The sequence below is a fragment of the Euprymna scolopes genome, chromosome 14, assembly GCF_053919585.1.
Source record: "Euprymna scolopes isolate OS-2025 chromosome 14, ASM5391958v1, whole genome shotgun sequence".
In the NCBI taxonomy this organism is placed as follows: domain Eukaryota; kingdom Metazoa; phylum Mollusca; class Cephalopoda; order Sepiida; family Sepiolidae; genus Euprymna; species Euprymna scolopes.
The window spans coordinates 54,501,740-54,519,255 of record NC_136495.1 but is presented as its reverse complement, the minus strand read 5'-3'; the positions used below and the strand labels follow the sequence as shown (position 1 = coordinate 54,519,255).

The following is a 17,516-nucleotide window of genomic DNA, read 5'->3' as shown; positions in this document are numbered from 1 at the left end:
GAAGAGCTGCAAAGACGGGCTTGGTACCATTAAAACAACCAACCTTTTTATGCGCCAGGATTTATTTTTCTACATAGTCACTACCATTCACAATGCACTTTGGCCAGGGATTCAATGACACATCTCTGTTCTGACATGTCCCATCATGATAACTAGAGAAAATGAAAAAAAAAAAAAAATATATATATATATATATATATATAAGCCAAAAAATTAAAATCGTAAAAGGAAATAACTCATATTTTTTTTATTAAAGAATCTAAAAAGATTTTTTTTGTCTGTATAAATTAAAAAAATATGCAAAGAAATAAAATGTCTTCACTGAATTTAGGATAACTCTGGGTAAGTTCAGCAAATTTAATAAATAAAATAAACTTTGTGTCTTTATTGTTTTTTGTCATCAATAACTTTCTTTCTACAAAATCAATATTTCATTTGAAATAGTAAGTTCTTTTGGTGGATTGTTGCAGTATGTTGTTAACAGCAATAAAATGTAATCAAATTCAATACTTTAACCAGGTCAGAATTATTTTCATATCAACATCATTTTTAACAAATGATGTAATTCTGTAGTCATCAATATAGAGTTACTTCCCTTTGTTTGAAACAAATATTTTTGAAGTTAAAAAAAAAAATAATAATTTCCATTTTACTAAGATCTGTTCATTTTTTTCATACAAGGATTTGGAACACTAAAGCCAATGCAACTTTGAGGAATTGTAAAAAAAAAAGAAAGATGTGAATACATTTTTTAAACAAAAAATGAAAACATTGCAAAAGAGGAATTTTTATTAAAGAAAATTGCAATGCAATTACTTCATTTTGTTTTTTACTACTTTTTTTTACGATTATTTCTTATAAAAAATTAAGGTTTTTGAAAATATGATCTTTAATATTACAAAAAAAAAGATAAAAATGTGATAATTGTAGAGGAATAGTAATTTTTATTAAACAAAACATATTTAAAAATAAAAAAGGATGAAAACATTTTAAAAAGGAAGCTGCAACGATTTTTTTAATATAACAAAATTTATAACATTAATAACAACAAAAAAAATGTAATCTTTAATATTACAAAACTCGTGTAAGAATGTTATTTCTTTTTAAATAACATGTTTTGTTGAATAAAAATAACAATTCCTCTGTAATTGTTATATTTTCCTTTTTTGTAATGTTAAAGATTTTATTTTTAAAAACCTTAACATTTTTTAATTAAGAAAAAACACAGTGAAAAAAGTAGTCAAGAATTACGTCAAGAGTGTGAATTTCATATAGAAATGTTGATTTAATTTGAATAAAATAAAATATGCATCAAGTGCACTTGAAAGCCAAATCAAAATGTAATATTAGTAAAATAAAAAAATATTTTACTTGTTTGAAATTTATAACATATTTCGGAGCTATACTCCATCATCAGTATGTTGTTTTCTTTTTTTTTTTTCCTTTTATTCTTCCTTGCCATGTTGTAAAGTTGGAGAAAGAAAAGTCTATTTGTAAAGAGCCGTGCGTTGTATCTCAACGATTGTATTTTGAAATGTTGGAACTGTGTAGTCAAGAATTAGTTACAGATACTTTTTCTTTTAAACCATAACATTTATTTTTTTAATAAAAAAAAAAAGTAGTCGCATTGTAGTTTCTTTAATAAAAATTTGTTGTCATTTGCAATGTTTTCATTTTTTTGTTTAAAAAAGGTAATTGTATCTTTTATTTCCTTGCAATTCTTTGAAGTTGTGTTGGTTTTAGCATTCTAAATTCTCGTACAAAAAAAAAAAAAAAAATGAACGAATCTCCTAATAAAATGGCATTATCTCCCTTGGCACGATGACGAATTCTGAAAGAGTGTCTAAAAATCGACATAGTTTAAAAAATAGCCGAAATTGAAACACTATCAGGCAGCACCAAATAGGTATAACTAGTTGTAGTATAATGAAATGAGTGTATCATTATTGGTGAAACAAAGAAATTCACATTTACATGTGATGGAAATCACAGAATGAAATGTGCAAGAATTATCAAAATTGTTGTTTCTCTGAGATTTGTACTTATTGTTTTTTGGGTTTTTTTTAACTAATGAAATTTTGTCCAGCAAGGTTCTTTTCAAATATAATAACAACAAATACTTGTCAAACTCTTCTCTTAAGTAATCAAATTTTGTCCATTCCATCCATCATTTTCCATCCTCTTATAGTACCGTTTCATTCCAGCTATTTTCTTAACGCTTATCCTCAAATGGTTTTTAGACTTGGTAAGTGGTGACTCATTAGCAGGGCTATGACAGCAGCATATTCTTTTCAATGTTTTAACTAGTGGTGGGACGATTAATCGGAATCGTTAATCGTAAGAATCGTGTATTATGGGAGGTATCGGAATCGGAATCGCATCGTTAAAAAATACCTTAATTTTCCGATTCCTTCATTACGATTCTTTTAGTCTGATGTTGAAAAAAAGAAAAAAATTTCCTGATATTTCTAACCGCAAGAGAGAAATGTAGCATGTTATAAAAAGAAACCAAAGAAATTTATTATTAACAGGGCAATGCTTAGTGCCCCTCCCTTACAAGGTTCATTCATTCAGATCTATTGTAATCAAGACTACAAAAGAGTTAACTTGAAAAGAAGTATGCAGGGCTCTACATTGCGAGTAAAAATAAAAAAACGCTTATCTTTTTGGCGATTGTTTTTTTTTACTGACAAATCGTCTAATACTGAATGAAAATGCTTTTTCAACTTATATTTTCTTAAAATAAAACGAGCAAAGTCAAATTATTTAAACAGTAAACGGTTTAATAGAACAATGTACTTTTTTTCTTTTTTTAAAAGAAGGCTTTTGAAAGAAATATCTCTAAAATGAAATTGATCACGGTGTATTATTTCGCAAAGTTTTGACAGTTGTCGGTTTTTTTTGATGTTTCCAAAAAATCGACCCCATACCTATCTCTTCCAAACCTAAAGTTATTAAATAACCCCTTCGTTAATTCGAGGGTAATTAATTCAATTCAGTCAAGTTTTTATTTTTTAATTTCATTGAAATAAAATCCATTTTTAAAATTTTTTTCTCCAGAAAGATAAAACCCTGAATTTGATTATATTAAAAGCAGAATAATATAATCTTTTTTCTAGAATTTTAAATTGAAAATTAAAAGTGTTTTGCGCAGTTTTTTGCCGAACGAAAAAGAAATTAATATATATATTTTTAAAAGGTTTTGTAATCAATTAATTTTTATGTCTAAATAATATTTACGATTAATTAAATAATTTCATTTTAAAAAGTATTTATGAATAGAATTTTACTTAAGACTTATAGTTTAGCAATATTGAACCGCATCAACCATGTGTGAATTAAACACAGTCAACCAAAAAAAAATTCAAAAGAAAATGCATATTTGCATTTCATTATGTAAACTTTTATACATTGGTTTCAAAAATTAAATTCTATAAGTTTTTTTTGTTAACTACCGGTTGGTACAATTTACCGCCCCATCCCTTTATATTTTTTTCTTTTTGTCTTTTTTAGCGGATTTTTTTTTTTTTTTTTTTTTTTACACAGTGATCACCACTTATCAAGGCCCGGAAGCCACTCAGGGATAAGGGTTATTGCAAGTACATTACGTTAGTGTGGAGATTTGATGAAGTGTTTAATTAGGGGGGGCGGTTCATTAGGAATTTGTTAACATTGGACTTGAAGACATCCAAGTTGTAGTCCGGAGGGAAGCAGGCAGACGGAACAGAGTTCCACAGGCGTGCAGTTCTAAGAAAGAAGCTTTGTTCATGGAATCCGCGTTTTGATTTAGGCACAGATATAGAGTGGGGGAAATTTTTCACAGTGGATTCAGCTAGACGGGTGTTTTTCATGAAAGATTGGCGAGGGGGGACCAGGGATTGGAGTTCAGACGAGCACCTGCCATGAAAATAATGATAAAACAAGGATAGGCTCGCAACGTCTCTTCTGTGGGAGAGAGGTTGCAGGGTAGAGAAAAGAGCATCCCCCACTAAACCACAAAGACTATTTTGTACTCTGTCAAGGCATGATAGGCTGTTTTTGGCAGCTCCTGCCCAGATATGGCAACAGTATTCCATCCTTGGACATACTTGGCTTTTATATAGATAGAGAATTGCATCAGTAGTGAGATATCTTCTGGAGCGGTAGAAGGATCCCACCATCTTTCCAGCAACCTTGGCAACAGACTTGATGTACGTGTTCCATTTCAGATCAGGAGTAAAGGTCAAGCCCAGAAGCTTGTCAAAACACGGGGCCTCACCCAGACGAGAGCCATCCATCATAATTGATGTCAGCTGGGGATCAGAGCGTTGATGATGTAAGGATAGGAGTTTGGTTTTGGATACATTAAAGGTAACCAGCCACATCTTCCCCCACTGAACCAGGCGCTCAAGATCAGAGGAGAGAGAATCCGAGAGAACTTTGTCATTTACAGCCTTTGATGTGTTGCCGTAGATGGTCGTGTCATCAGCATAGATGTCAACGAATGATTTAAGTATGTGTTTAGGGAGGTCATTGATGTAGATCAGGAAGAGAGTTGGGCCGAGGATTGACCCCTGAGGGACTCCAGCATTTATATTGCAGGCCTCCAATTTTTGTCCATCTACCACTACTCTTATGAGCCTATCGGAGAGAAATGATTTAATAATTGAGAAAACATTTCCAGTTATACCGTAGCTGGAAATCTTGTGAAGTAGACCCTTATGCCATACCTTGTCAAAGGCCTTTGATATGTCAAGAGCAATTGCCCTAGAAAGGAAGCCTTTGTCAAGAGATTCACTAATCCTGTGGGATATAACCGTCAGCACATCTGCGGTAGATCTTGCAGAGCGGAAATCATATTGTGTGTCACTAAGAAGGTTATTCCTGCTGAGGTGGTTGACTATTTCTCTATTTAATATGGATTCCAGCAACTTACTCATAACACACAGGAGACTTATTGGTCTGTACTGAGAGGGAGAGGACTTATCACCTGAATTCTTAAATACAGGGCAAACTGATGAGGTCTTCCAGGAGGTCGGAAAGCACTTCTTAAGGTAGCGCTTAAATAGTTTCGTAAGTATGGGAGCAAGTTCTGGTTGAAGCTTTTTTAACACTATAATTGGGATGCCATCAGGGCCAGTTGCCTTACTAGAATCTAGGTTCTTGATTAGCTTGGCGACCTCATGCACGGATATTTGTATGTTACCTAGCTTGTTCTGTGTTGTAGGAGGAAATATGGGGAGTTGATTGCCTTTGTCGCATAGGGTAGAATTAGCTGCAAAGTTCTTTGCAAATAGTTTGGCCCTGTCTGACGCTGACTAGATGACCTTTGGTCCATTGATAATGGTTGGGATAGAACGCACAACGCCAAAGTCCAAAAAAAGTCTTCCATGGAAACTTTTTGAAGTTGATGAAGATGATGAGTTGAAAGCCATTTGCAAAGTCTGTCAAATTAAAATATCGCGAGGAATAAAACCATCTAACATGACCACAACCAACATGTTAAAACATTTAACTATGATGCATCCAAATAAATTGGAGGAGCAAAATAAAAAAGAAAAGGAACAAAAAATTACCAACTAGTCACTCAGAGCAGTTTTATTAGTGAGGGTCGAAATCGCAGTGTCTTCTTTTTTTTTTTTGCCTACATCACCATCTAGGTGTCACCAATTTTTTTTAACCCTCCTTAACTTCAAAGAGTAAATACAATATATACAACTAAAAAAATAATTTTTAAAAATGCTGATTCTATTCATGAAAAATTCTTTTAACTAGAAATTAAAACTTAGGTAAAGATAGCTGACTGAAAGCAACAGGAGCACTGGTTAACTACTGAACCACGTGGAAAGGTGTGGGGGGGGGAAGGAAATTAAATGATGATAATAAATTATGATAACCGTCTTTGAAAGGCACTAAACTCCTAAAATTTACTTCTTTAAAATTTTAGGCGGCACTCCCCGGCGATTTTAAAGCACTCTCTCTCTCAAAAAAAAAAAAAAAAAGATTTAACTTTTAAGTTTTGGAAAGATATATTCATTATAACCGAATTCTTGTATGAAGACTGGATCTACTTTATTGGACGTTAATTTGTGAGATAAGTAATTTTTCAATGTTTAATATATTTTTAAAGTTTCAATTATCAATTAAATTTTTTTAATTGCGTTTATTTTTCAATTTATTTTAAAAAAACAGGGTTTTAAATGAATTTTTCAAGGTAACAAGCTTCGAAAGAAGTCTAATAAAAAAAAATCACTTAATTTTTAATTTCGACAACCCTGAGAATTTAATTATTAAAAAAATATTGAAATGTGACATTTTTTTATTTAACATTTCTATTAGTTCAATTTATTTTCTTTCAATAATTCATTTCACTCAACAAACTTCACCATTTTTTTTTTTATCGTTTTCTGTAATTTTGGTAATAATGTTTGCTCAATTTTATCTAGTATTTCATTTGTTTTTTATAGTGGTATCGTTTTTATATGTGTTCCTTTGATATACCCTATTTCAAAATTAGTTTGGCTAAACTTATTCTTCACGTTAGAAACAACGTGTAAAAGCAATGAAAAAGTAAGAAAAAATAATAGGTGTTAACTACTCCTTGTGAATTATGGAGGTCTGAAGAACTGCCGTCACAAATACAACTATCAATAGCCAAACAAAAAATCGTTTTTGAAATTCCTTTAATTGTAACTTTTCGCTATACCTACCTTTTTGGTATAAAACACAAAAACTTTCGATTAATGGTATTTCTCATATATGGTCGTTAACTTTGGAAAGGTTATTTTGTATCTACGGCGCCATGTAACTTGTTATATTTTTTTTTTTCATTACGCACGTTCATTTATAAATTATTTAATTAAATATTTATCTTTTTTATATTTAATTAGTATATATTTTCTTTCTCTTCCGCTATATTTTTTTATTTAATTCATTAAATCTGTTAATTATGAGGACCAAAATAATGAATCGTGTGTATTTATTTTCTAATTTTCTTGTTTTTTGTTCTGTTATATAAATTCTATTTTATTTGTTTTTTTTTTTGTGAAGGATAAATTCTATTTTATTTGAGTTTTTTTTCTGTATTCCAATTAAGTAAAATAAATTTTCTCAAATAAATTTTGCTAATTTTTCCGTTTAGTTTACTATATAATAATTTTATTTAAACCAAAACACGACGGTGTACTGGTGTAAACATAAAATATCTCTTCCAAAGTTAGGGAACATATTTGGGAACTACCGACCATAAGTATAAAACTACCTGGTATATTTCAAAACAATAATTCCCTAGGAATCGGAATCGGAATCGTACTTGGTATCGGAATCGTTAATCAATATTTTCCTGGAATCGGAATCGGAATTGGAATCGTATAAAAATTAGGAATCGTCCCAACACTAGTTTTAACTCTCCAATATATATCCGACACAGTTAATCAACTGAGAACCACATCACTCTATATAAAAGCATATAAGATATTAACGGATACATACTCGAGAGTCAAAATAATGAAAAGAATATGCTGTTGTCCTATCCTAGCCCTACTCATTAGTATAAAAAAGAAATCATTTGTTAAAAATATTCTCAATTTAGGCTTTGAAGTCTCCCTTCATTATGAATCCCTATCTGCATGATTGTCGATCCTCTTCTAGGTATCATCTTGATAAATTTCACAAACTAACAAGATGTCTGAAGATGTCAAGTCAGAATTATTATTTTTATTATTTTAAAATCTGAATCCTTAATTTTATACTTTTTTTCAGAGGTGGGGTATATATATATATATCTTAATTTCTAAATCTCTGCATTGTAAAAAAAAAAACAATACACAAGTGGGTTTAATTTTAAAGAACGTTGTCCTACTTTTTGTTGCCACAAATTTACAATGTGTCTTTTTCTTTCTCTGTCTCTAGGAAGCCACTTATGAAAGATTAAAGAACAAAACTTATGTGGATGAGGAATCAGAGGCTCTCTGCAAAACCGTCACTGAGTAAGTGTTATCCTCTTTCAAACATGTACTAGATTTTACAATCTGTGACTCCTTCGGTCACCAGCACTACTACTAAAGAATTTTTCTTTTTTTTTTTCAAAGCAGTTAACTTTAAGATAAATCAGAAAAATATTTTTATTATACAAATATGTAGATTATTTCTTATTTCTAAGATTAATTTTTGTCATTTATAATTTAAATACAATTTTGGACATATGACCCCCCCCCCGCATACATGGCATAATCTAGAGGTTCAATTTGCAAAAACTCTAACGCATGAAATTAGACTGTATTTCGACAATAACATGTCAAATGTTGTCTTCCAAATTGTCTATTATGTCTGGTTTATCAGCATAGACATAGAACTTTACATATCCTCAAAGAAAATAATCTAATTCGATTAAATCACACAAACGAGGCGACCAGTTGACAGGTCCATTTCCTAAAATTATTTGTTCATCGAATGTAAATTATTTTTTCATCAAAGGTAAATAAAATAAATTTGCGCAATTTGCAAACGCTGCTCTGGTGTCAGTGTCAAACCAAACTGAACTAAAAATAATTGATAGTTGCCAAATCTGCAATTAAAGAAAATTGTTGTCAGTTTAAAGTTGGCCACCTCTAAAAAAAAAAAAACACCCTTTGTTTGTTCCACTTTGATTTCATTCAAAAATTCATAATTGCTAATATATCTGTAAAGGAAATTTTCTTGCATAACTAAAAATAAGTCTTGTCTTATAACTACATTATTATGTACTATTCATGACATTCACTTTTTTTTTTTTACACTCATGTTCACCCCTTACAAAGCATATCGCCACTTGGACATGAGGAGCTACTATTTGGGGCCATGTCTAGGAAAGATTAACAAGATATTTGTTTATGTTACATTTAAACTTCTGCATATCAGTACAGCCAGGGCAGCAGGAAGGGAATTCCAAAGTCTAGCTGTTCAAAGGAAGAAACTATTAGAATAGAAAGCTTTCTGGCATTTAGGGACAACAACAGTGAAGGGTTGAGATCTTATTGCTAAACGGGCTTGTTGGGGGAGTATGAGTGAAACGAGTTCATCAGAACACATTTCATTAAAATATTTGTAAAACAGGCACAGTGATGCAACATTACAGCGATGGGACAGGGGCTAGAGCTTAGTTGATAAAGCGGGACCGATTAGATTGACATCTCTTTTTTGGACTTTATCTGAGAGGGAGAGACTATTGGTAGATGCACCAGCCCAGATGTGGCAACAATACTCCATGCATGGGCGAATGGTGGCCTTTTAAAGGTATAGGATACTCTCAGGCGTAAGTAGTCTTCTAGCTCAATAGAGGGAACCCACCTTCTTGGGATGGGTTAAACCGTTCCCAATAAGTTCACTCCATTCTGCATCAAGACAGCCCACCCATATCAATCAACAGCCAAGTTCTCAGCATACTTCAGCCATTCCTGGTTCCAGCAACAAACACAAAAAATGCAGGAGCCAGCTAGCAATTCCATATTCATCTTGACTGTTTTAATTTGTGTCGTCACTTGGCTGGCTTTGCACTTCCTTCACTTCAGCCAGCAAGTGTGATTGGGCCATCAACTTTCAAATGAATTCCTCCTTAGGATGTTGAAGAATATAACCAAATCAGTGAAGTCTCCTTTTTAGAAGAGTTTCTGTGATGTCAGTGTTGCATCTCGCATAAATGATGTTTAAGATTTGATTGGAAAGATTACATCAAATACTCTGCTGTGTTTGGCATTCAGAAAAATATCCCTCAAAACAAGAGCATTGCAATCTTTCCCCTCTTTTATGAAACCGGTCATTGTTTTATATGCAACAACTATCGCAGAGTTAAATTTGATTGATATTGTATCAAAAATCTCTTTTCCTACAGCATTTTCAAAGACAAAAAGACTTTTGTACTTTATCTAACCAATTTGGATTATGGCAAGATCAGAATTGCACTGATCAGATGTTTTCACTTAGACAACTTCTAGAACAGTACTAGTCTTATCAGCAGGTGGCTGTTGTGTGTTTTATTGATTTCGCTGCAACATTCAATTCTGTTGACCATGAAAATCTTTGGAAGTTAATGAGGTCTGACAGATTTTCATTAAACTTGATTTACTGAAGACTTGTTATTCACACACCCAAACAAAGAACCATTGTTATGGAGAGAAATCTGAATTATTCAATGTTCAAACTGGTGTCTTCTAAGGTTCATCCTTTCCTTTGTTTAATTCATCTACATTATCAATAGGATCCTTGACCAGAGCATGATGGCTTTGTTGGTGTGCTAATTAGACAATGATTCTTCCATTACCAACTATGTAAATGATGTTATCATCCTTGATGAAACATACTCAGGTATCCAGCAAGCATTAAATAATGTCAACACCAACCAATGTTTCTAAATCCAAGTTTTTGTCAACCAACCACATGGCAAAGTAAAGATCAGATTCTAATCCACACTGATTGCCTTTACATAGCCTTCTGCTGTTAAGAGTAGATTATGGTGTCGACAAAATATAAAACTAAAAAATTTTGCAGATATAGCAAACACTAATATACGCATTACTGCTGTATGGCTGCAAAACTGTGCAAAGAAAATCTTCACACACTCAAATTCGTCAACGTGTATTAGCCTTATGAATAGTATCATCATGCAGTCCGTCTTGACGATGACTAGTCAGGGCCTCAGTGCTTCATCCTTCGGTGTTGGCGTAGTCCTCTTTCTGTGTGAAACGTCCGGTCACAAGCACCGCATATGTGAGTGCCAGGGTTGTATCGTCGATAGTGTCTCAGCTCTAAGGCTTCTCCAATCTTTCTCTCTATTTCTTCCTTCCCTTTGTGGCGACTGTTTCTTTGGCTTGTTCCTTCCAACTCTCAACATTGATGTTCGTCGCCTTCAGGTGCCGCTTTGTTACATCTTTGTAGCGAAGCGTCTGACCTCCTACCTTATGAATAATATAACAGTAAAGCAATCTATTATTTTGTTTTTAATTTTCATGTGTTTACGGTGTGTACTCGTACAAACACATTATAACAAAATAACTGAAAAGGGAGCGTTACTCTTTCTCTAAATGCTCACAGAAACATTAAAAACTATTAGACAATAGTTGAATCAATATAGAGGGAGTGACAAAAATATATAGATTGCTAAGAAAAAAATTATTTGTTTGCTCAGTTAATTATAACTTACAGCTAATTAGTACAATTATATAGATTTTTTTTTTTTTAAATAGCACAATCCTGGAATTGATATATATTTTAGCATGTAGTTTGTGTTATTAAAATGTATATGAAAAAATCCTTAAGGAAATGTTAATTGACTCGCATTTAGTATAAGAATAGATTCATTACAATGGATAATGGATAGATAATAACAAATCAGTGTTTCCCCCACCAACATCACGCACACATGCATACATTGCTATCACAGATATAAACTACATTGATAATATCCTGTTGTCTTTGATCCATTAATTTGCTGTGCAGATTAATCTGCTGAAACAAGGATCATAATGGCTTGTAGAATATCAGTTTGTGTAAAGGAAATATTGAAACGGTTCATCATTTCAAGTTCAGTCATAATACCTACCGGTCATAGTGTTTGAGATTGATGCCTGAATAAATCTTGTGTAGGTTCAAAAAAATTGACGCTAACTCAAATGTTGCATCTGCTAAGCTCTTGTGTGATAAATTCTGAGAGATTCAGTCAGATGGTGTACACAAGATGATGTATTTGATTGACAATGTCTTCATTATATCAAGCACATAAGACGGACTTAGCACATAATCAATTCCAAGGTTTTTCAGTTGGCTTAATTATCATCTATTGAAATAGATTTATTGAAGACATGCCGTAGGTTGTGTGTCTAGGATATGAATAAACAACAGCATTGACCTTGCATCAGGTTAAATTATGGTGACCAAGTGAGAACTGATCCAGAAAGAATCTCCTGGATGAATAATTTATGGAATTGGATGCTGGAAGAGGAACTGCTCAAAATGACCATGCAAGATGAAATTCCAGGATGTGTTTCCTTTAAAAAAAAAAAAAAAAACCCAAACGGTCCTTCAAGAACATTGATATGTTTCAATTTTTATTTTAAATGCAAGGTTTAAAAATTTCTTTTAACCATTGAATAAAAAAATAAATTTCTTGTTTTTTAATTATTTCTAACAAAATTATAAATATTCGTTTTCTATTTTGATTCATTTTTATTTTAATCTTGTAATTAAAAAATTATTTATTTTCAGGTTGAAACACAAATACAAATCTATTGACAATGTCACTAATCTTGGCTACATTGTCAGTCCGATTTGCAGTTACAGTCATGAACCGATGTCGATTAAACTCTCTATACACACCAAGAACGAGGCTGAGGCTCTCAAATTTACCTGTGATAGTAAGTAATTTCCTTTTCTCATTTTTAATTTAAAACTTTTTGATGGTGCGGACATTTGTTTGTGGAATGAATCAAACTTTTGCCTCAAGATTTTCTAATCTGCATGAAGTCCGCAAGTAGTTATTTATTATACCTGCAAGTTGCAGTTTTTACTTCCGGCACATAGAACAATAATATCCAGCAGATGTATACAAAGTCAGGGAAGGTTTGTCTGAGAACATACAAAGAAATGACAATTGTTTCTGCACAACTAAACTCCACTCTATGCCTGACTTGTCCACAATATTTCAGTCATGAATATCTGATAGTCTTTGTTTTACGTTTCTAAATTTGTTTTATCATTGTTAAGTGGTATGCGGAGGACACTTTGGTGATCCTCTCATCAGTAGGAGTTGTGATCCTGGGTTTCACACTCACCAGATTTTAAGTCCCCAGATTTTAGACTGTTGAATTATTTTATTATTTATTAAGACAATACTTTAACTACTCTAAAACCAGAAAGAGCCATCATAGTCCAAATGAGGACAGTGCTGAGAGATGAGTGTGTCAAAGTTATTGACAAGTTTTGCACATCAGGCGTGCTTACTGAACAGCAATAAAACAAAGACTGTTGGACATTCATGACTGAATCTTGGTGGACAAGTCAGACATAGACTGTAGTTTATTTGTACCAAATATGGTTAAATTGCGGAAGGGATTATGAATTTTATTAACAACTAGCAAGGAGACTCGACATTGCCTGAAATTGAATGAGGATCACCAAATGTTTCACACTTCCAATACTTTTATTATCATCGAAATCAGTGAAATTGTCCATTTTTCAATCAAATCGATTGATTGGCTGCTTTAATCGGGGACCTGTCACAGTGCACTAGGAGGAAACTTCATGTACCTCCCTATAGTGACTTAGTCCACAATATATTGTAGTCTACATTGCACTGTGGAGAACTTGTTGATTTTTCAAAATTATTTTTGTATAATGATTTGAATTAAATTTTAAATAAAATGCAAAAGTCAAGTATCATGGTTCAGTTTTGCTAAACAGAAACATTTATCTTGAATGCATTTTATCAAAGAACCTAGTGTTGAGTTTATATGCAGAGTTCTTCTGTTTATGTGCTGTTAAAACTTCTCAAATGTTAGGCTGTATAAGGGTGTTAATTTTGGTCAAAATCAGACTGCTCTGTCCTTAATTAGATTTTTTCAATTATCGATTTTCGATACTTATTGGAGTGTTTCTGATATAAAACCTATAAGAACACTCTCAGATACAAAGTACATTAGTGTGAAATCAAAAAAAAATAATCCCAAATATTTCGAAGTCCATAGGGAACGAACTTAGACACAAAATCCATTCTATGTATAAGTAGAGATTATCCCTTTAAATAAGCAAGTTGTGCCCAACTTACACCATTAACAATTACTACATTACAACCTTACATTCATTAACCCTTATTCCTGAGTGGCCTTTGGGCCTTGATAAGTGGTAACTCCCTTGGTAAAAAAAAAAAGATGTGGCGGGGGGGGGTCACCTTATACTCTGTTGATATGCCTGAGTGCAAAATATTTTATAGGTGCTTGCTTTTATTTTATTTTTTTTTTTTTTTAATCTAATTTTTTTCTTCTTCCATTCTATTCACTGTCATTCTGCTATCCATTGAGATTGAAGCAAAATAACCATCTTTCTTATGTACTTATGCCATGATCAGCAGAATCACCATGAATTTCTCCATCCATCATATATGACCCACCTTTGGTTTAGTCGTCCAATCGTCTGGTTCTCAAATGCCTCCATCTTGAATTTTATCCTTTGCAATCGTGGCATTTTTTTGTGCACAGTACATGTCTGCAACATTTTCTCTCATCTTGTTTGTGATTGATATAACACCAGAACAGTGGCCAAATATCACCATACGGGTTGCGCACATCTTCTAGATTTATGATCCTTTCATTGTGTTTTGAAATGTCCAGTTAAATACAAATATGTTGCAACTGTGTTTCGGCAAAGTCATCAAGTTAAATGCATTTTGAAGATCATTTGCATACAAAAAACCTGACAAGAACCTGTACATATTTTTGGCACAACAGTTTGTATGATCACTACTGCCATTTGAGTTCAACAACTTTGATTTGAGTGGTGCTGTTGCCAATGAGATAAATACTGCAGTTGTTGATGATTATTAGAGTGTAGATATTTGAAACCAGTCATTCTGGGAATAAGTGAAATAACTGATAAAGACAGGTGACGTTTTCATTTCATTTTGAATGTGTTTAATATTTTAATTAGTTGAATTGCTGGAAAAAATTTAGACATTTTTTTTTTTTTTTTTCAAGTGCATAGACACACACATAATATGTGCACATGTAACACGCACACACACACACACACACACACACACACACGCACACGCACACACACCAGAAACAAATGGGTGATTTTAGGAAGAAATATGGCATGGAAATAGGATTTATTCTTTTTCTTAAATTTTTCTTTTTCATCCTAAGTTTTAAATATAACATAAAGAAAAATTTACCTGAGGTAAGTCTACACACTTGTTTCCTATAAAAGGTATCAGAATTTGTTTCTTATTTAGGTCAACATGAAGCAAGGGGGGGGTATTTCTTTCAGTTCCTATTTTTGTTGAAGTGGATAGTTCTTGTATATATGATTCTTGTGTTCTCTCTCCCTCCCTCTCTCTCTCTCTCTATCCCTCTCTGCCCATCCCCTTGCCCCATCTTCACTGCACTTAGGTTGGCCAGCTGACTTGTCATGCTTGGCTCACTCAAATGACTCTTCTAAATGCTTTGAGTTTCCTGTTATCTGGGCCCAAAAAATCAAAGGTTAAAAATCTGGGCTAGGAAAATTTTTTTTTTTTTTAAATGACCGAATGAGCCATTCACAATTTCTAGTTTCTTTCTACTACTATTGCTTGGAGAGGAATTTTTTTCATATAGGATAATGGGTTTTTGTTTTTCATATAAAGCCCTTTTTCTTGTCATGTAAGGGGAACTTTTACATTTTATGTGAATGAATATTTACTTTGCCTATAGCTAATTACTGAAATGTCATGGAGGATCATGAAGTTTTATCCATTTTGGATATATTGCAGAAGAGAGTTTCTAACTTAATAGGTCACACACTATCTACCAATGTTTCATTGTTGCAATGTTGTGTCTTTGTGCTTGTTTTGCAAGCACTTCCATAGAATGTGCTAAACGAAATTATGACATTTGTTTACTCTCGTAAATACCCAACCTAACTAGCAACAAAATCTTATTCCTTATGAGGTTAGACTTCTTCATATGCTATCTCCACAATCTTTTCTTATTTGCATCTTGATTCGTCAATCCCAACTGCCCATGTCTTGAACCACCAATTGTTTCCTATTCCATAAGATTTATTGATTTGTTGTGAATCACCTATCTTTGTTAAAACTAATTTTTTCGGATTTTCTGAAGACATTCTTTGAATTACATAACCAAACCAATTTAATCTTCTACCTCGGATAACTTCCACTCTATTAATCACGTTCTATTGATAAATTTGTTCTTGCAATCATAGATTTGTTAGTTTGTTTCACACATGCTATGGAATTAGAATCCCAGAACTCATGCTTTTGGATGCTTACAGATCTGATTCGATTGGATACATACAATATACAACTGGCCTCTGAACTTACTTTTTATATGCTTCTAACACAACACCCATCATCAAGTTGAAACAATCTCATGCAGTTTTAATCTTGAGTCACCACCCATTTATAGTCTACAGAACTATGTAGGACATCTTCAAGATATTTTAAATTGAAAACATTCTATCGCTCTCCAGATAAGTCAATCTCAATTTGAGGGCCCTGAAGTTATTTAATTAAAAAAATAAATAAATAAAAATAACTTTTTTATTTTTACTAAACCTGATACTTAATCACCATCATAGTTGATTTCTACCATTCTATAGGTGTCACGTGACAAATTTAAACTTGTCAATCAATGACCGAAAGAGTCCCTCAGATGTGTACACAGTATAATGATGTATGGAAGTGTAACCTGGTCTACTTGAAGATATATTTTGCATGGAGAGAAATGATATGAGGATGATATAACGCATGTGTAATTTGAGTTTTAAAGACAAGCTTGGTTCTGATGACCTCAGAGGAAGATAGATGTGTACAGAACAGGAGACTATGATGGTATGATCAAAACGTAGATTCCATGAACAAAGCTTCTTTCTTAGAAGTGCACGCCTGTGGAACTCTCTTCCATTTGCCTGTTTCCCACCTGACTACAACTTGGATGTCTTCAAGTCCAACATAAACAAATTCCTGATGAATCGCCCCCCCCCTCCTTAAGTAAGACACTTTATCAAATCTCCAATACTAACAATTACTACGATACTATCCCATTGTTTACCCTAACCCTTATCCCCGAGTGGCTTCTGGGCCTTGATAAGTGGTGACCTCCATGTAAAAAAAAAAAAAAAAATGATCACGTTGAAAGAATGGATGAGAATGTTCTTCGATTAGTAGTAGTAAGGTCAGTTCACAAGAGAAGCCAGAGGTAAACATGGAAGTGATAAGGATGGGTTTGAGAGAGAAAAAAAAGGATACATAAAGGCTTGGCCAGAGACAGCTTAATTTATTTCTAAAAGTTGCCCAACACATGCCAGCATGTAAAACAGACTAAATTAGTTCTGATGAAGATAGGTGAGTAAATCTCATAGGAAGTGGAAACAGAATTGGAACTCTGTAATGGGCAAAACCGATAAAGAATTTGCTTCAAGTGAGATGCAGTCAGGCTGATTTGAATTGGTGATCCAAAGGGTTAGAAATGATTTGCCATTTATAACTTCATATATGATGGATGAGTCACCTTTCCTCAGGTAAATATCTCAGAACATATGGTTATAAAGCTACTGAAGTTTTAAAACTTGAAAACCAACTAACAAACCAAATTGATTAAGGAAAAAAGAAAAAAAAACTGATAAAAGAGAGAGAGAGAGAGAGAGAGAGAGAGAGAGAGAGAGAGAGAGAGAGAGAGAGAGAGAAAAGATTGTGTTGTGGGGGAAGAAGGGGTCCATGTTTTTGTATTAATGGGGGGGAAAAAAACTATTTATTCCCTTCTATCCCATCTCTTCATAAGCAATTTTTCTCT

At 32.9% G+C, this 17,516-nt stretch overlaps 1 protein-coding gene across 3 annotated transcripts in view; it reads left to right on the top strand.

Annotated features, from left to right (window-relative positions):
* Positions 1-17,516, top strand: part of LOC145293023 (phosphatidylinositol 4-phosphate 3-kinase C2 domain-containing subunit beta-like) — a 264,977-nt gene that overhangs the window by 160,595 nt on the left and 86,866 nt on the right. For all 3 annotated transcript variants that reach the window (XM_080139309.1, XM_080139311.1, XM_080139310.1), the window contains 2 exons: positions 7,891-7,967; positions 12,217-12,365. In XM_080139309.1, the coding sequence (XP_079995435.1) occupies positions 7,891-7,967; positions 12,217-12,365 (226 nt within the window). The remainder of the gene's footprint in view (positions 1-7,890; positions 7,968-12,216; positions 12,366-17,516) is intronic.